This window comes from Vombatus ursinus, unplaced genomic scaffold, assembly GCF_900497805.2.
Source record: "Vombatus ursinus unplaced genomic scaffold, bare-nosed wombat genome assembly UNPS02014789.1, whole genome shotgun sequence".
NCBI classification, from domain to species: domain Eukaryota; kingdom Metazoa; phylum Chordata; class Mammalia; order Diprotodontia; family Vombatidae; genus Vombatus; species Vombatus ursinus.
The window spans coordinates 10,642,028-10,662,920 of NW_020954567.1; the positions used below are offsets into that span (position 1 = coordinate 10,642,028).

The following is a 20,893-nucleotide window of genomic DNA, read 5'->3' on the forward strand; positions in this document are numbered from 1 at the left end:
CATTTTGGTTCTAAGAGGTATCACCTGTTTGTTTTTTCTACCAGTCAGGATTTGCAAATCCCCTGAATGATGAACACAAATCATTATTTTGCCCACTCAGTTATTATCATAGTGTTGGATGGGATCTCTGAAGTCACCCACCTGAAACTGAAATCCCCTTTTACGTTTCCAAGTTAATTACTGAGCCTCTGCTTAAGATTTCTAATGAAAGGAACTTGCTACCTCCCAAGATATCCCATTCCACTTTTGGATGCCTCTGTCGAGAAGTGTTTCCTTCCAGTGAGCCAAAATTGGCCTAAATTAGTATTGCTGTTCTCTTGTGCAGCGCCATTAGCTACTTTAGTAAAAATATTTAATTTCTTGCTTTTAAATCTAAAGGTAAAATTGTTTTCTTTTGACAGCAGAATCCCAATCCAAGTTTCTACCAGCTGATATCTTAAAAAGATAGGGAAGACAGAGAACATTCCATAGTATACACTTATCTCTGGAATTAGAAATAGTTCTTTAAAATGATATTAATAAATTATAAAATACAGCAATCATATTTAGTATTTTCATCACTGGCAGTGTCTTGAATGTCACTCAGTCTGCTTCCTCTCTTCACATCTCTCTCCATTCTAAACAGAAAAGCTCTTCTTAGTACTGCCCCTATAGAATCAAATAAAACGAATTCTGTATTTCATGTATTTTGTAGTAACAGAATTCTCTAAACAAGTGACCCATAAGCTCATTTTCTTTATTAAATACTACCATTTCCATCTCATAACTTACTTTATATTTAAAATTTGTCAACACGTGCCTTCTGGACACAAGGATGCATGGACAAAGCTGCTGTAAAATCATTCAGTTCTCATTGTGGAACTTTGCCATGCTTTTAAATGGATTTTGTTATTTTCTTTTCAGCTTGCATGAAGAATACAACTATGCTGGCACAACTTAGATTAAGCTTTTAAAAAAGAATCTCATAACCTGTCTTTAATTATTTATTAAGTGAAAATAGGTCAAGAAAAATGTTCAACTTTCAACGTTAGCCAGCATGTGATTTTTCAGGTACAGATGATCCCACTTGTGGATTACTCAGGCTCCTAGCGGCTTCTCCTAGGTCTCGCTCTTTGTTTTCTGGCCGTCTCATGGCAAACTAGCACTTCCACCAGAGGAGAGATGTTGAGCAGGGAATGGACTTGTGAGCAGCTCTGGAAAGAGGGTCTGTTGAGGGTAAATACTGGAACAAATTGAGTATTCATGGATTCCCTTTAGTCATCATCTCTTAATTTCTGTCCAATTATTACTGGAGGGAATGAAAATTGACTGTTTTTGATTGCAATGTGCCCATAAGTAGAAGCCATTATTCCCAAACACTCTACTGATGCTCTCTTTTCCGTCAATCTCATTTTCTGCCTTAACTGGGCCACACTGTGCTTTAAGATTGATCAGAATACACTACTATAGCCCCAAAGTAAAAAAAAAAAACAAAAACAAAAAAAAGAGTTGTTACAAATTCTACATACAGGCAAAATAGGTTTACTGGAATGTCTTTAGTCACAGTTGAAAGTAGCAGTATTGAAAACATTAGTTTCTCCATAAATATATGGAAACCATTTTCAAAACCTATTTTTTTACATGAGAAAAATTATACATTTTATAGTCATTAACTGAATGGTTGCCATCCCTTTTTACATAACGTTTCACCTCTTATCTCCCACCCTATCCCTGAACTTGATGCAATAAATCCCCACCTCTCTAGTTTACAGTAGGAAATTGTGTTAAATTATAAATATCATCATCAATGTTTAACTCTATATACAAATAACGTATTGGCAAGTATCTAGTTTCAAATCAGATTCCTATAACATGGCAAAGCAGATGCTTCTGTTTTAAAATAAATTAATGACAGCATATTTTGGTGAAGGGCAGGAGGTGAATTGGGAACTTGTCAATGCTCCAGTTTGAACTGGACACTTGCCTCTTTACTTCTTGAGAAAAAACAATTGAAAGTCATATACATATTTCATTAAATTATGCAGCAATCTTTTTTTTTTAAATTGTCCCAGAACTGTTTTACTGGAGATCTCTGGTCACCGAATCAAGTCCGATATTTCAGGACAATAGGAACTATGAGAGAAAAGAAAAACCAACAGTATGTCAATTAGTTAAGGAGCATTTATTAAGTGCCTACGACATGCCCAGAAAGTGTAATACAAAAATAAAAGTACAGAAGATCCTGCTCTCACAGAGCTTACATTCAATTGTAGATTATCTACAAAATGCAGATATATGTAGACATCCACAAAAAACATATAAAACAAAAGGCATTGGTGGGGGGGGTAGGGAGAAACAGTAGCAGCTAGGGGAAAGAGGAAAGTTTCATATAGAAGATAACACTCGAGCTTAGTTTTGAAGGAAACTAGAGATTCTAAGAGTAGGAGAAAGGCATTCTAGGCAAGGGGATTAGCTAGTGCAAAGGCCCAGAGATGGGAGGCCAGTTTGGCTAGGCCATAAGATTCATGCAGGGGCCGGAAAGACACATTAGGGCCAAATTAAAAAGCACTTTAAATGGCAAATAGAGGAGTTTATTGCTGATTTTAGAAGAGGTTGTTACCTGAATTTAAAGAGTGGAGGAGTAACATGGTCACACCTATGCTTAAGGAAAATCCCTTTGGCAGCTGTGTGGAAGATGGAATCATGTAGGGAAATGCTTGAGGGAGGGAGACTAATCAGAGGGCTACTGCAATTGTCCAGGCAAGAAGCCTGAATTGAAGAAGTTGCTGGGTAAGTGCAGAGAGGTATTCAAAGACCGTGTTGAAGTAGAAATGACATGATTTGGAAATTGATTAGCTATGTGGGTCAAGTCAGAGTGAATGAAATTCGACATGTAAATGCTACATTTGGCTGTCTACCTTTGGAAAGTGAAATAGAAGTTATGGCAAAGGTTTCTGGGTTACTTTTTTTTAACTTTTGTCTTCGACCTTATCCAACCAAACAGGAGATGCTATATACTAATAAACAATAATAGCAAATCAGAGGTCTTCAAAAGACTGTCTTGAGGAAATTTCAAATTTAAAAAATATCCACAGATCCCTTATAAAATAGGCATGGAAAGCAAAAATAATCTTATTTTGTAAATGGAGATATATTTAACTTTCTTGGTCAATCTTCAAAATGACAAAGTCCAAATAAATAAAGCCATCAAATATAAGTATCAACAACAAAATGGCCTGACAATATTCAGTCCATTCTTGAATCAAAGAACATTATTTTCATCGAAGCTAAGCAGCAGTGTGGAGTTGATGCTTTGGTCTAGAGCACAAGGCCAGAAGTCATGTTTCTAACTAGATAAATGACATGCCCTTAACTTAGTTATACTACATCAACTGGATAAAAATAAAAAAGCAAATTAAAGTCAACTCCAATGGATATTCTTCAATATTCTCCCCCAACAGCTATCAATACTTACTGATAATCACCAGCAAAAGGATAAAAGCAACCAGAGCCATGATGGCCTTCATCTGCAACACAACAAAAAGGATAGAAAAACCATTAATACCTGCTAATAACGAACAGGTAAGCTTTAGAAAAAAATCACAGTGAAATCTCAGTTAACCAAAATGCCCCCAGGAATGGGTTGTTTTTACTAATTAAAATTTATTTCAACCCACGTTGTTGAAAACCTGTGTAAAATGTTTTAATTACCAATATACTTTGATGCCTTAATAAATACAGTACTCTGCACAAGGCTGAATCTTGCAGGGTTATAGAATCATTATTTTAAATCAAATCCTCCTTGCAGAGGATTGTGAAGATTGAAGCTATGACTCAAAGGAATCCAGTTCACAGGAAGTACTAAGAGAACTGATATCTCCATTTGTTCTCATGGTTGCAAAAATGCATCACGGTTTTAAGCTTTTAACCATAATATCTTAAAAGGCCCCAAGGATGCAGGGTATAGGTGGGATAACATAGAGGTCTGTGTCTGGGAATCATTTTGTCCCCTCTCCTTATGCATTGTTCTCTCTCATTCGGAATCTCTACCTTTCTATTAATCTCCGTCTTAGTATTTTACAGTCTCTTCTTTAGGAAAAACTGAAGTGTATAATTTCATTATTTGTTGTCATTACTGACTAAAATGTTTTCTTAAATAATATTTTATTTTCTTCAATTGTGTGTAAAAACAATTAATAGTATTATTTATTAATAATACTAAAATGTTTAAATTTTTTAAAGACTAGTAGAAAATTATTTTTAATTTTTTTTACTCTCAAATTCTAAAACTAAATTAAGATTTTTAAAAATTTATATGACTTTAGATCAATTCCATTTTTACTCATTTCATTTAAAACACTTTGGATAAGTGGTCTTAGGCAGAAAAGAGGTTTCTTATCCTTGCTGGAAGAAATCAAGTGAAATCCACACCAACTTTAAAACATTTTGATGAAACTGATTTAAAAACAAAACAAAACAAAACAAAAAAAACAAATCTGTGATATGAGTGAGCTTTAGATATTTTGCCTCTTTATCCTAAAGGTGGAGTGACAAATATTTGGACTATAGGCATACCCCCTAGATGGTTTCATGAAAACATGATTTTATAGGGTATGTTTAATGTCGATACAGTATAGGAATAATGTTATAAACAGGAGATGTATTACTGTGCAGATAGTACTAGGGCTGAATGTAATAGAGCAGAATAAGTGAAGAACACTGAAGGGAAAGAAGCATATTCCAGACATAGTGGATGACCATTACAAAGGCATGGAAACAGTAGATGGAGTGTTGTGAGATAGGAAGAGCTAGAGGACCAGTTTATCTGTATTTTACCTAGAAGATATAGAGGAGAGTTATATACAATGAGGCTGGAAAGGTAGCATAAGACCAGACTGTAAAGAGCTTTAAGTGCCAAAGAGAGGACTTTTTATTTCATCTTAGAAATAGGAAGGAACCACTTGATATTGAGTAAGAGCATAACATAGTCAGACTGCTTTAGGAAAACCATTTCTCCTAAATGATTTTGTATGGCGGATGGATTGGAGGAGGGGGGGACTTGAGGCAAGGGAACCAACCAGAAGACTATTGTAATCATCCAGGTGAGAGATGATGGCCTGAACTAAAGTAGTGACTGTGTGAGTGGGAAGAAAAGGAAATATTCGAGAAATGTTGCAGAGGTGGAATTAGCAAGATTTAGCTGCTGACCAGATACAGGGGCTGAGTGGGAATCAAGTTCAGGATGACATCAATGTTGCAAACCGGGTGGATGGAAGGATGGTGGTACACTCAAGAGAAACAGAAGTTTAGACGAGGGCTGGGAATGTTCACAGTAAGCCTAATAAGTCATAGGGTGTGGTAAGACCAATAGCCTCACCCCCTCTTTACGTATGCATTTGAAAATGTCCTATTGACTGCTAAATACTAAAAATGAATTGATAAACTGATTTTTGATGACTTTAAATAGAAGTCCTCATGTAAAAATTTCTATAATATTCTACTCCCTTCTCCATGCAACTTTTGAGAAAGGCTAAGTTCCTTAAAGGGTATTGCTGAAACCATTCTTGAGACCTGATTGACTCAGGAGAATAAGGTAGTTGACTTTACCTCCTGGGTGTCGGAAGCCAAACAGCCTTACAAGCTTCAGTCTAGATTGGAGGCTTGGCTAGCCCACTGCACTAGGGAGCACAGAGGCAGGTGCCCTTCAGTCATCTGAATCGACCTGTTGTGTCCTTGATGCACACACAGCCTTGTGGAATAGCCTTCTGCTATGAGTTACTATAGCTCCTTTGGCTAACTCCTGAGTGTCTCACATTCCAGTATTTTTAAATAGTATTTTCTCTTTTCCAATTACATGTAAAGACAATTTTTAACATTCATTTTTTAAAATAAAATTCTGAGTTCCAAATTTTCTAGCTCCCTCCTTTCCCTCTCTAAGACGGTAATCAATTTGACATAGGTTATATATCACATTCCAACACTGAGCCTAAATTACCCGAGGGACCTGACTGAGTCAGGCCCAGCCTGGGCCTCTTCATACGCACTTGAAAATGTCCCACTGACTGCTTGGTACTGAAAAGTGAATTTATAAACCGATATTTCTTGATGACTCTAAACAGAGGTCTTCCAGCAAAAATGTCTGTAAATAATACAGAGTAGCTCACACTGAACAGAACACACATGGCTACAATCAGACAAAACATTTTTTTCGGTGCCACAAATTGTAATCACTCAGGACCTGACCGAATATCACTTAAAGACAAATCTGTAACATTTTAGCGGCAACACGTTCAACATTCTGTTGTATAAATATACAAAACTAAAATGAACTAGAGGACATCCTGTAGATCTTTGATTTGGATTATTTTAACCAAGAAAGAAAAAATGCAGAAAGCCAAGCCAGATGGAAACAACTGCCATATTTGGGGGGTGGGGGTTTCCACATACTAACTTAAGTACTTTAACATTTTTTGTCCGAACACTAAGTTGGTACGGACAAACTTCTAAGAGTTTTATAACCTTACCCAAAAAGATATATCATAAAGTCCTATCAAGTTGTGCTAGATTCAAAATTCAGAAGATAGGAAAGGAAATTCTTACATAACTTTTAAAACACTTCAATGAATAGTGTTTTCTTTCTGGAATATACAACTCTGCCAAGGACTGCCTAAATGCAACAATAGTAGTACTGTATCTGTTTGTGAGAAAGAAAGGGAAAGGGGCCAATTTAAACTAAGAGTCAAAGCTCAGGGAAATGAAAAAAAAAAAAGAAATTTAACTCTCCTAATTGTAACCACTTTCACTTATTTTATAAAATTATTTCAGATTTGTTAAAAAAATCTTTCTAAGTCCTTCCTATAATACAATTTGGTGGAATTCAATACAATACAGCCTAACCTTGAACTCCGGGCAAAGGGGTTTAATCACTAGTCCTGGATGGATAGACTTTGTGATAAGGTTTCAGTTAAGATAATAAGATTTAAAGCTGGAAGATTAGAGATCAAAAAAAAAGAAAAAATTTCATTTTCCAGATGAGAAAATGAAGACACAAAGAGTTTATGTTCATTTCAATGAAATCTTGCTCACTTGAAAAAGTCACCTCATTATAGATACAGAAGCAGTGGTGTAGCACAGCATAAAGAGTTCTTAGAGTCAGAAAGAGATCAAACTTTTTGGCTCATTCACATCCTATGTAACTTCATTTCACTGAATCTCAGTTCCCAAATACGTAAAATGGTGACATTAATATTTATAAAGCCTACTTTACAGAGTTGTGGAGCTCGAATGGGAATATACATGAAACATGTAACAAAGTGCTATATGAACATCACTGTAAAAAAATAAGTATTTTCATAAGATCACAAAGTTAATAAGTAGCAGGTCCTGGATTTGAGCCTAAATCCTCTGGCTCTCAATCTCCTGATCTTCCTACAATATTATGCTGTCTTCTCTTTACTGAAGCTTTTGACACATACCTTGATGATTATATCAAGTGAGCCCTATTTCAGAGAATTAACTACATATAAAGATAGGCTTGCCAAATGTTGGTTTACAAGTTGTATGGTAAAAATGATGAAAAGGTCTACTAGAATCATTCTATTGATTTTCTATGCTTTTTTGTTTTTTCATCCTGTATTTTAGGTATTGAGCTGGGTACGTGGAGGGTAGAAGAAATACGAATTTAACTCTCCTTTTCTATTGATAATCTTCAAACTGTTAACTAAAAAAAAAGTATACCTCAATAAATCTTCAAAATCGGAATATGGTTTCCAAAGCCTCCTGCCTTTCCCAAGAAGGTAGAACTTGTACATACTTAAATCTGGATTAGCAAAAATTTCAGACTAACCACTGAAGCCAGAGCTGCCCCGGGTCTGTAGCTCACATATTGCCTTAGGTCATAGGATTCTTTCCCCAGATGGATCATTCTCCCTGCACCACTATTACAGCGATTAGTCAAAAATGCAATAAGGATGGAAAGGCAGCTCTGGCTGAAGATTGGCAAAGCAAAATGCCAGCCAGGGAAGCAATGGGCAGAGAAAGCAGAAAAACATTGCTAATCCCAAAAATGAGATTTGTGTCTGTTAACAGGCACTAACTACAAAAGGAATGAATCTCTCAAGTTCTCAAGAAAGCCAAGAATGACAAATAGGTCAAGGGGAGAACTGAAATTTCAAATTCATCATTTGAGCATAAAAGAAATATTTTTCCTCTAATGCCTGGTAGTCACGCTAAATTAAAGAGGTATGAATGGTTCACATCAAATTTTCTACAGGAATGTCTCTGTAAATATACTTTTCTCCATTAAAAATTTTTGTGAGACTAGTAGAATTGGCTGGAATGATGTTGGATACTTAGATTTTTGTTAAAAATGAATTTGCCAAATAGTTGATTTCAACATTGCCTACTATTTTTCTTTTCTGTTTGTTTGTTTAAAATAACAATATCATTTCTTCCCATACTTTAATGGAATGTTGCATTTTTAGGTGGGGAACTACAGATGTGCAATACTGCATATACTACAAATAAGATCAATGTGATGATTGATTTTGCTGAACTGTTTTTTTCTTCTTTTCTGATCACTGTCATGAGAGTGGGAATAGATATATTCAGAAATGAATGTGATATGAAAAGAAAAGGCATCAATTAAAAAATATGGGGAAAGGATGAATGGACAAAGAATCCTGATGAGGACTTAGAGGGAGTGACTGAAAATTGTTATGATATTTTATGTACTGAAATTAATTTAAATATAACTAAACAAGTTCAGCTCACTGTGGGGCAGCTAGGTGGTATAGTGGATAGATGCCGGGCCTGGAGTCAGGAAGATTGATCTTCCTGAATTCAAATCTGACCTCAGACACTTACTAGCTGTGTGACCTTGGGCAAGTCACTTAGCCTTGTTTGCCTCAGTTTCCTTATCTGTAAAATGAGATGGAGAAGGAAATGGCAAACCACTCCAGTATCTCTGCCAAGAAAATCCCAAATGGGGTCATGAAGAGTCAAGTACGACTGAAAAATGAACAAACAACAACTCAGTTCACTGTATTGATGTTCAATATTAAGTTTTTAATAAAACACTTCACTACAAAAAGACCCATTCTTAAGGCTGCGAATGGTCTACAGAGGGAAAGCACAACATAAACCACGAGGACTACAGCTTTTCTAATATGATAAATCTATCTAGAGGGAATAAGCTATTGAAAAGATACTGTAAATTATGTTTTATAAAAGAACTGTGCGGCTCAGCTTTTGAAAGTGTTCTTGAAATCCCTCTGCTTCCCATTGCCTCAATAGAATTTATCACACCTTTTTTTTTTTTACTGCTTTACTTCACTATAGGATGATAACCCACCACCTTCCCGTGTACTCACTTTGCATCCACGCCACCACATTTGTCTTCGAAGCTGTTTAGATCTGTTGCTAAAAGCTGTTGCGTTATCTGATAAGCTTTCTAAATCACAGAGGAGACAGAGAATGATTAAAAGACACAGCAGGATATCCTTATCAGGTCACACAAGGACAAGAAAATATCAATTTCTAGTTCTGCAAACTTACTCCTCTAATCATAAATATAATATCACCCCCAAAGAAATGTTACAGTATCTATTTCAAATAAAAGAATTTCAAATGATTATGGTTTGATTATGTTGAACTAAGGCATAACTTTACAAATAGTAGGAGATTAATAAGTGATTCCTGAATAAATCAATGAGTACAAATCATTCCCCACAGGCATGAACTTCAGTGAGGAAATATTTAAAAATTAAGTGGCTTAAGTGTTTAAGTGATTAGGGGTTTAGACAAGAAAATGATTTACTATATAAGTTAGAGAATGCCAGGAACTGAACTGAGCCAAACCAGTGAATTTTAAAAAAACAAACAAGTTTCTTGTTTAAACAAATCTATAAAGGACAGACTATAAATAACACACGAGGAGGAAAATCTGTGGGTAAATGAAGGTAACCAAACCAAGACTAGCAAAACAAAGAGCATGAATGGTAGAAAAGCCTGACAGACCGTCTTGCTAAGAACTAACTAGTGAGCACAACTAAGCAGAAGCCTCTGACTCCTTAGAAAGCCTATTAGAATTCTAGAAGAAAATAAACTCTTACTCAAAAGATAACTTTTCCCCTCAGTTCTAATCTCCACTTTTTAGGAGGTGATCAAGTAAATACTTGACAGCTGATTTGTATGGAATAATGAAAAATTATTGGTAAAAATGTCTTACTTAAATGTACCGATGTTTTACTTAGAAAAACGCTGGCAACATTTAATCATATAACCAATTCTGAATTTTGAGTTATTGATGCTAATATTGTTTATTAAATCTGAAACACCAAAATAAGAATATAAGCAGTATTAGCTATAAAAAGAAAGTATTTGCACCTGATTTGTCTTGTAGCTCATCCAGTCTCTCCCCTCTTTCAATCACTTTTGTAATATTCTCTTGCATGACATCAATTACTTCATCCACCTGATTCTGTACACTAAATTAAAAAAAAAAAGCAACTATTCTTAGAGACATGGCAGCAGAAAGTACTACATTTTAGCTCTTTCACCTTAGTACCCATGGATCATACGAAGAATCGGCAATGACGTTTAAGATGCAGAAATTGGAAGTGGGGAAGGACTTGATTAAACCTATACGCAGAAAAAAATCCACATATAAGAACAGACCACAATTTTCTCTTCCTTACTATTCCCCAATTCATGGGTACATATTTTGTTTCCAACTCTTTGCTACTGTAGAGAGCACTACCATGGATACTCCGGTATACACTGGACCTTTGTTTCCCTCTTAAATATCCTTGAATGCCACCAGTGGGATTTCTGGATGAGAATATGAACCATTTAATCCCTTTTTTAAAAAAAGCATTTTTAATTTTGAGTTCCAAGTTCTCTCCCTCCAGCCCCTACCACACCTATTGTGAAGGTAAGCAATATGATACCCAGCATACATGTGAAGTCACATAAAATATATTCCATATTAGCCATGTTGCAAAAACAAACAAAAAACAAAACAAAACAAAAAAAACAAAAACAAGAAGAAGAACAAAGAAAGTGAAAACAATATGCTTCAATATGTTTCCAGAGTTCATCAGTCCTCTCTCTGGAGAGGGACAGCATTTTTCATCAGAAGTACTTTGGAATTGTTGTGGATCATTGTATTAATCAGAGTAGATAAGTCTTTCACAGGTGATAATCATTGAACTATTGCTATTACTGTATACAGTGTTCTCCCGGTTCCACTCACTTCACCTTGAATCAGTTCATATATGTTTTCCAAGGTCTTTTAATCACTTTTTGATAGTATAATTCCAAAATACTTTCCAGAATGGTTAAACTAATTCAATATTCTACCAATAGCATCCAAGTGTGCCTTTCTTCCTGTAGCCTCCCAAAATTGTTTTGTCCCATTTTTTTTTTATCTTTTCCAATTTTCAGAGTTCGAGGTAAAACTTCAGAATTATTTCAATCTGCACTTTTCTTACTACTAGTGAGTTGGGGCATATTTTCATATTGTCACTTTAGTTTGTGCCACCAACTGGCAGCTAAGTGGTTCAGTGGATAGAGCTCTGAACATGGGAGTCAGGAAGACCTGAGTTCAAATCCTGTCTTAGACACTTAATAGCTGTGCGATCCTGGGCAAGTCACTCAAGCTCTCTGTTTGTCTCAATTTCCTCAAAAATGTGGACAATAATAGTACCTATCTTCCAGGATAGTTGTGAGGATAAAATGAAATATTATTTGTAACACCTTTTCAAACTTTAAAGCACTATATAAATATTAGCTATTATTACTATTATTATCTATTGAAAATTCTTCATGTATATGATTTGGTCTCTTATATAGTGGTCATATATTTTATGTTTCTTCTCTAGATCATGTAGTGCTATTCCTCTCTTTCATTCTATTAAAAAATTTCCCCTGACATCCTAGATGTTTTATCCCCCCAAATGATTTTTTAAGATGTCTAGTTCTATAAAGCACTCAACTTTGTTAATCTGCCTGGTATTGAAATCTGTAGTTAATCTGAATGTAGAAGGAAATGGCAAACCACTCCAGTACCTTTGCCTAGAAAACCCCATGGACAGCATGGTCCATGGGATCACGAAGAGTCAGATACGACTGAATGAGTGGACAACAAAACAGAAATCTGTATTGTTATTTTTATTATACTAGCACCAGCTAATCATTAGAACTGAATATCTCTAAATTTATTTGTTTTCTTTGATTTCTGTAAAGATTGTATTTATAGGATCATAGGCCTAGAGCTAGAAAAAAGCTTTCAGAGGTCATTTAGATGAACCCCTTCATTTTAGAAATGAGAAAACTGAGAACCAGCGAGATTAGGTAATTTGCCCCAGGTCACACACAGAAGAACTGGGATTTGAACTCAGGTGCTCTGGCTCCAAATCCAGTGCTTTTTCCATTTTGCACGTCTATTATTAACTGAGCACCCACATATTTTATGTATTTTAGCCATTTCAAATGAAATTTCTATGAACATTTCTTTCTCTATTTTGGGGAGTTAGTAAAGCTTTTGATCATTTTAATTGGTTTCATCTCTGAATCTGAGGTTTTCCAAGTACAGTGCTGTGTCATCTATAAATAGGTTTAATTTTTGTCTACACTTTGCCAATATTTGCCTTTCATTTTGTTCTAGTCTTCTGACGTGGCTAGCATTTCTATAACTATGCTAAACTAACTATGGAGAGGAGAATGCAGTCTTGACTTATCCCCTCTTTGTACTAAGAAAGTTGCTAGTGTTTATTACAAATAATGTCAGCCCTTGATTTTAGATTGTATGCTTTTTTTATCATATTAAAGCATTTCATTCTTGTGCATTTAAGAGTCTCTAACACGAATGAGTGCTATATTTTGTCAAAAACCCTTTCTACGCCTACTGAAGTAACCAGGTGGTTATTATTTATATGATTGTTAATTATTTTCCAAATTATAAGCAATCAACCATGCTTACATCCCTGGCAAGACTCAAAATTTAACTGCACTAAATTATTTTCAGACTATATTGCTGTGCTCTCTTTGCAAGGATTTATTTTAAGATTTTGCATCAATAGTCAGTGAGAAACTGGGCTATAGTTCTCTTTTTCTGCTCTGTCTTCCTCTGATTTGGGTATCAGGATTGTGTTTGTCATCTCAAAAGAGTAAAAGAAAAGAAATTTTGTGAAGTAGGTATTGTTTTTTAAATAGCTGATGGGATTTGCTCGTAAATCGATTTGGTCCAAGGTCCCCCCCATCCCCACCCCTTGGCGGTTCACTTATGGCTTACCTTAATTCTTCTTTTTCTAAGATTAGGTTAAGATCTCTATTTCTCAAGGCTACTAACCAAGATGATTGCCTGACTGCCCAACTCCCACACAACTACTCCAGCAAAACTGAATTTCACACCAGACCAAATAGTGATCAAGAATTCAAATGAGGAACTACTTCTTCTACCCCAGAATTGCACAACAGGACAGCCAGAAGCCAAAGGGAAGTAGAAAAGAGGGCCACATGTAATGGGACAAGTACAGCCTGCAAGCCTTCTGGCTCAGAGGCCATTTTTCTCTCCACTATTCTGTACTGCTTTCAGGGTTGTGTCTCTCAAAGGCTTTACTAGAAAAGTACAACGTCCAAGCCAAGGAAGAGGAGTAGCCCACAGAATCTGAAATATGTCCTTCTTCCTAAGCTACTTTCAAAAGCCTAAACTCAGTTCTTGGGTAGAGCAAAGAAATATGCTCACTTTAAAAGCTAGAAATTGCAAAGTCACACAATAATTTATACAAAAATTCTGAGTTTTATGCTTTATATGACTTAAAAGGGGCTCTATGGAATAACAAAGAAAAATCTAGTAGTTGTACTTCATAGTTTATGTAACTTTATGATGGTTATTACCCTCTCCCAAGCAAACTTACTTGTGACCAATGAACTATTTTTCTTTTTATTCTTCTTCTGGGTATATTTGGCAAGTTTCAAAGTGGGAAAAGAATATTCTTGCCTACCACAAGATCCAATAAAACTGACCTAAGAAATGACTCTCACATTTCCACTGCAAATGCTGAAGTACTTCTGGTTTTAATCATTTCTGGATAGTCAACTCAATCACACATGCCAACAAGTGTTATAGAGAATCCACAGTCGGAAAAAGACCTAAGAAGGATCCTGAAGACTGTCTGGCATGCCTATTTTGCACCTGTTCCCTCATCCATGCTAGGTAGAAAAATGAATGAATGATGAAAACTTGACATGCTACTTCTGAAAAGAGACCCTTCCCCAATCTAAACCCAGAGCTATAACCAGTATTTCTAGCACTGATACAAGCACCACAAAGTGTGTGGGGGGGGAGACCTTGGACCATCACTGTTCAGGAGGTTGTCACTGAAGGGAAGAAGCAGGGCAGGGAGAGATGGAGAGATTAAGATGGGGTTAAGGAGCATAGTGGACAAGGATGGGGAACTCAACAGCTTTATATTTTAGCTTTCCTTAACTTCTCATTGACCTTAGTCAACTCTTAAGGCTAGTTATCTATCTCTAGTCATAGAAATTTTCTACATTAAGTAGAAGGAATTTCCTTTTTTTTTTTTTTGGCTAGGCAATGGGGTTAAGTGACTTGCCCAGGGTCACGCAGCTAGTAAGTGTTATGTGTCTGAGGTCAGATTTGAACTCAGGGCCTCCTGACTTCAGGGCCGCTGCTCTATACACTACACCACCTAGCTGCCCCCAAGTAGAGGGAATTTCATCAATCAATTAATCAATAAATCCAATCTGTTGCCAAGACCTATTGATCTCACCTTTGTAAATCCTCTCAACTATGCCCTCTTCTCATTCATCTACTAAAGTGATTTTCCAAAGAGATAGATTCCATCATGTCATTTGCTGCTCCTCAATAAATTCCAGTGGATCAAATATAAAATCCTTTTGCCACTATACTGCACTAATGAAATCATGGATGGGTCCATAAAGCAAACTGAGTGCTAACTTTAGTTGTTTCTACATGCTGAAGGAATACATTTGCTTAATGTCCTTTAAATGTCAAACTAGTACAAAACCCATCACTTCACTCTAGTTAACAGCTCCAACAAGGCCCACAGTCAGCCAACAAGCATTTATTAAGTAGCTACTATGTTCTAACCTGGGACTCTGCTGAGTGCTGGGAATAAAAAAAAAAAAAAAAGAGGCAAAAACAGTCTCTGCCCTATTTGTAACTCATGAGACCTTTGTCAGTATTAGGGTATATAGAGGGAAAAAATTATATGTATGTATATAGATAGATAGAGGGCACAGGGTGGGTTGTAGATAAAAGGGTAATATCTGGAGAATAAAATTAAGGGATGAGAGAGGATTATATTGGGAGGAGAAAGGGAGAGGTAGAATGGGGTAAATTATCTCACATAAAACAGACAAGAAAAGGCTCTTACACTGGAGCGGAAATGGGGGAAGGTGAAAGGGAATGAGTGAATCTTATTCTCAACGGATTTGGCTTAAGGAGGGAATAACATATACACCCAATTGGGTATGGAAATCTATCTTACCCTACAGGAAAATAAGGGGGAAAGGGGACAAGACAGCAGGGGAATGATAGAGGGGAGGTCAGAATGGGGGAGGGGATCATCAGAAGTGTTGGACAGAGTCAAAAGAGAATAGAATATATGGGGAGCAGGATAGGTTTAAGGGAAATATAGTTAGTTTTTCACAACATGACTACTATGTAAGTGTTTTGCATAACTACACATGTATAACCTGTATCAAGTTGCTTGCCTTTTCAATGAGGGTGGGTGGGGAGAGAGGAAGGGAGAAAATTTGGGACCCAAAGTTTTAAAAACACATGCAAAAAAAAAAAAGCCTTCACATGCAAAAAAAAAAAGAAATCTACTGTCAATGTGACATGAGAAAAGTCACTTAACTCTCAGTCTTCCAGGCATTTCTCTAAGAAATGCACAGAAGGAATCAACCAAAATTGGTAAAGAGTTTCCTGATGTAGGAGCTCCACATACCAAATCATAAGTTTATGTCTAGCTCTGAAATTAATTTTGGGAGTAGGACCCTATCTCACAAACCTCATTCACAGGTACAGCTTAATAACTGCTAAATGTTTCACAATTATTATCTCATTTGATCCTCACAATAACCCTGGGAGGTGGATACTATTATTATCCCCTTTTTATAGATAAGGAAACTGTTAAAGGCTGTGCATACTTTGGGGTTATATAAGCTTTTTAAAAGAAAGATCCATGATGTCTTGTACCGAGTACTAAATAACTATTCATAAACAAAACAAAATAACAACAACAACAAAACCCTTATTTTATTGAGAATAAAATAGCTCTTTGAGTTCTTGCATTTTAAAAAAACAAACAAACAAAAAAACCACCAGCCTCTGCTCCCAAGAAGTTTACATTCTAAGGGAAGAAAGAGCGTGCAAACAATCTTTCAAATTCTCCACAGGACTTTTTTTTTTTAACCTTATCATGTGCTATAATTAATGCTGGTACAGAAACAGAGGGATGGCCTCTTTGCAAACAAGTGTGACGGCACAATAGCATGATCAATTATCCTAACAAATTATGTTTCTTCGTTGGCTTTGGCTGCACAATGAACCAATTCTGCCAACTCCTCTAATTTGCTTTTTCAAGCAACCCTGAGCCATCCCTCCATTTATCTGCAAGTTTCATCTAAAAAAGTGCAGTTCTGATATGGTTCAGTTTGTCCATTGTTATGCCAACTCATTGGTTGTTGGACAAGGATCTGACATTTAGAATACCAATAGTCTGTACAGATGCCTGAAAATGGTATGATTCTTAGTAGCTTCTGTCTGCTTTTCTGCCACTTTTCCACTGTCACCTCAGATATGGAAGACGCTGGGCATATAGGCCTGAGGTCAATTTTGCACCTATGTTTCATGGGTGGCCATGGCTACAGAATTAATTACTTACTGGCCAATCTCCTGGCAATGAGCCTCTCCATACTGAAGCTGACCTTCAGGAAGAAAATAGTTTCTTACCAGGACTTTCCAGCTTGGTAGATCCTGGAATAGCCTTCAAGAACTAGGGTAATCTCTATGAAACTATAAAGGCATGTTAATAGGACCTTTGTGAACTTATTGACAGAAAAAACTTGTATTATGGTCTTCTAAACAGTAAAAGAGTTTACATTCATCAACACAAAAACCTTAAGAGAACACACAATGTTGTTGTTCAGTCATTTCAGTTGTGTTTGACTTTTCAATGACCCCATTTGGGGTTTTTTGGCAAACTTACTAGAATGGTTTGCCATTTCCTTCTCCAGTTCATTTGACAGATGAGGAAACTGAGGCAAACAGGGTTAAGTGATTTGTCCTAGGTCACACAAATGTCTGATGCCAGATTTGAACTCAGAAAGATAAGTCTGCATGATTCCAAGCCCAGTGCTCTATCCACTATGTCACCTAACTGCCCCAACAATATTTTAACAACAGTTTGTTATTTATGATATTTCCTTAATACGTAAGGCCATTTCATAGAGTGATGTATCAACAGTACTAATTTTTCTCAGTGGGTTCTACTGACTCTTTTTGAGTTGGATTGCAGTTCAGAGTAAGAAGAGAAAACTGGTGTCTCCAGACACACTGACAATCTCCTTATTTTCTCGGTTGTGTCACAGTCACATAGGAAATATCATATATGCCATAAAACTTTCATAGGATCATAGATTTTTAGCTCAAAGAAACCTCAGAGGTAAGCTAGTCCAATCTTCTCATTACAGAAACTAGGAAATGGAAGTTTAGAGGTTAAATGTTTGCCCAAGGTCACATGGGTCATGTCAGTGGTAGCATTTGAACCTAGGTCCTTTCACTCTAGGGCTAGTGTTCTTTCCACTGTAACCCTTTGCCCTTTCAGTGTAGATTACTGTTCCCTGCAAGTCTGAAGCAATCAGTATGGTAACTTTGCTAATTTTATCTGATTTTCTCTTTAATGAAGCACTAAGTAGAACTGAATTGGCAAAGTGTTACTTTAGTATTATAAGGTAATAATAATCAAATTTCCTTTCATTTTATCAAAATTGCCCATGTAGTCTATTTTCTCTTTAGCACAATGTCTGTGGGTATATACCTTAAAAAAACAAAACACGCCAAAATTATAGCAATGCTTAATTAACTTCTTCTCAAAATGGCATCATCTTGGAATAGCAATCAATAAGCATTTATAAAAATTTACTGTGTAGACATAGAAGGGCTGCATACGGGGAACAAGAGAGGAAGGGAATAAACATTTAAATAGTGCCTGGCACTGTGTTAAACACTTTACAAATATTATCTCATTTCATTCTCACAACAACTCCAGGAGGTAGGTGCTATTATTATCTTCATTTTGCAGTTGAGGAAATTGAGGCAAACATAAATCAAGTGACTTGCTCAGGGTCACACAGTTAGTAAGTGTCTGAGGCTGGATTTGAATTCAAGTCTTCCTGACTCCAGGCCCACCACTCTATCCATTAAGACACTGAGCTGCCCTTAGAACTCTACAAATACAAGTGGTCTGATATCAAAAAGGGAGAAGTTATATAAAATGTTGACAATTCTCATTACTAGCTGACAAACTAATAACTAAAATACTAACTGCTGAAACATCAAACACATGAAGGTGAATAAGATTTGACCTTTGTGGGTCCTCTTGGCAGAAATCTGGTAAACATGACATCGTGCCTTCATTCAAGTATCGACAAAAATGTCAAACAACACAAAGCCAAAAATATAATTCCTTCCCTGGGACACTCCACTGAAGGATTCCTCCCAAGGTAACATCAAATTCCCTAATGGTTACTCTACAGGGACGGTAATTCAGCCAATTCCAAATTCATTTTATTGAACTATCATCTTTTCTATAAGAAGAGCACAGGAGATTTCATCAAATATATTGCTAAAATCTACATATCCTCTATCCTCTGTTCTTGTTGAATCAATAGGCTCTTTGTGAGCATTGTTTCCTTTTTAAGATGGTCACTACCCATCACTTTAATTATACATTTGGTTATTTTACCAGACCAGGCAATCTCATTGGTCTATAGCTGATGGATGTAATTTCTTCCACCCCCCTTCCTTATTTTTAACTTGGCCAATGTTTACCAATAATAATGGCTTTTGTATAAATAAAATATCACAAAATAACAGAGAATTTATAGCATTTTAGAGCTGGAAAGAACCCTAAAAATCATCTAGTCCAAATCTATCACTTAGGAAAATAACACCTAAGTACCTAAATGATTTTCCATGACATGAAGCAACGTGGCGATGCTAGGAAGCAAACAAGTCCAGATTTTATTGATCTATTTGGTTTTTCCATGATTTCTGTTTTCCCAATGTATGTTCCCTTCCCCCCCTCCCAGAAAGTCATCCCTTGTACAACAAAGAAGAAAAAAGAGAAAACCTGATACAATAAATGTATAAAAAACAACGTATCAAAAATGTCTGACTTCATAGACAGTATTCCACATCCAGGCCCCGCTCTCTGCAAAGAAGCAAGGGGAAGTGCCTTCTCCTGTCTCTTTTTTGGGGCCAAGTTTGGCTCCCAATGCTCTTCAGTTATAGTACACTACTTCTTATTTAGTACAATGCAGTGTCCATATAATCCCCTTTATATTTAAAAAAAAGAGACCTGCTTAATTCAATAATGTTTCTTCCTTTCCATTTGTTTCCCAGACTTATATTCAATAATAGAAAATCACTTGTCTTTCCAGTATGACTTTTAAGTATATTACTATCCTTACTGAGAAAAAACTCTGTCCTATTATTTAAAAGAAACAACATTCAAAGGGCTAAAAACTAACTGAGTTGGTGTTTGCCCTTTTATCATGTAAATTTTAATCACATAAAAAAATCTGGAGTTGAGCTAAACCAAATGTTTAATACTGCTGCAGTTAATATTTTTGAAATCTTCATCATAGCGTTTATGCTGAATTTTAGTACGATTTTTCAAATCCAAAATTCTGAAAATTACCAAAAGTTTAAAAAAAGTATTAAATATGATCCTTAGTTTAAGGCATCAACAGCAATTTTTAAATTTGTTACACTGTTGGTGGAATTTTAATTACCATGAAGTTACGAATGAAACATTACTTCTGAGCATTACGTGAGTCAATGTGTATTAAATAGTCCTAAGATAATAAATTCACTGAGAGTATGCAGTATTTGAACTGAAATGCACTGAGAAAATTCCAATATAGTAAATACAATGGAACAAAAGAATCATTTATCTACAATGGGAAAAGTCTACTATGTATGTACCTTTTAAAATACAAATAGAAACATTTCATTTATAAAGTAGGCCTGGCAATTGTAGAAGCCAAATTTGCTATTTCTATTTTCTAACTTTTTCCTTTGGCTCAGTACACCCTTTTCTGTAAATTGTGTTCCTTTGTGCCCAAGAAGAAGTTGTTTGAAAACCAGCCTAATCTAAATGACTCTAAGGTAACCCTTACGTTTATGCCTTCATGTATTATTTGGACACTGGAAAAATTTAGACTTGGCAGTTCTATTGATCTCTTGAGTTGGTAAAAAAAAAAAACCACCTTGTAAAGATGGCAGCTTTTCCCCAGTTAGTCAATTGCTTAATAAAAGTCTGGGAAAATATAATCTGCTAAAATGAGTAAGTAGTTTTAATTCCACAACACAAATAAATTTTAAAAATCACATAGTTAACTTCCATTGGAAAATGCTGCATGTAATTTAGGTAATGATGCAATCACTGTGAGATACAAGAAAGTAACTTTCACTGAAGATAAAAGGGCAATATAAGCTAATATTTTTTAAAAGTCCAACTACAGGGGAAAGATTTTCATATAAAGGATGTATTTAGTTAGTGCAACCAGGGATCAAATTATAATTTACATTTCTAGGAAAAAGGCAAACTGCTGGCTACATAATTAGAGTCACAAT

At 35.8% G+C, this 20,893-nt stretch overlaps 1 protein-coding gene across 4 annotated transcripts in view; it reads right to left on the reverse strand.

The window, feature by feature from the left end:
* Positions 1–970: 970 nt before the first annotated feature.
* The window catches only part of VAMP4 (vesicle associated membrane protein 4), a 36,798-nt gene continuing 16,875 nt past the window's right edge, over positions 971–20,893 (reverse strand). For all 4 annotated transcript variants that reach the window (XM_027868516.1, XM_027868513.1, XM_027868514.1 and 1 more), the window contains 4 exons: positions 10,366–10,466; positions 9,351–9,430; positions 3,455–3,506; positions 971–2,112 (listed from right to left, as the gene is read on the reverse strand). In XM_027868516.1, coding sequence (XP_027724317.1) covers positions 2,084–2,112; positions 3,455–3,506; positions 9,351–9,430; positions 10,366–10,466 — 262 coding nt within the window. In that variant the 3' untranslated portion in view covers positions 971–2,083. The remainder of the gene's footprint in view (positions 2,113–3,454; positions 3,507–9,350; positions 9,431–10,365; positions 10,467–20,893) is intronic.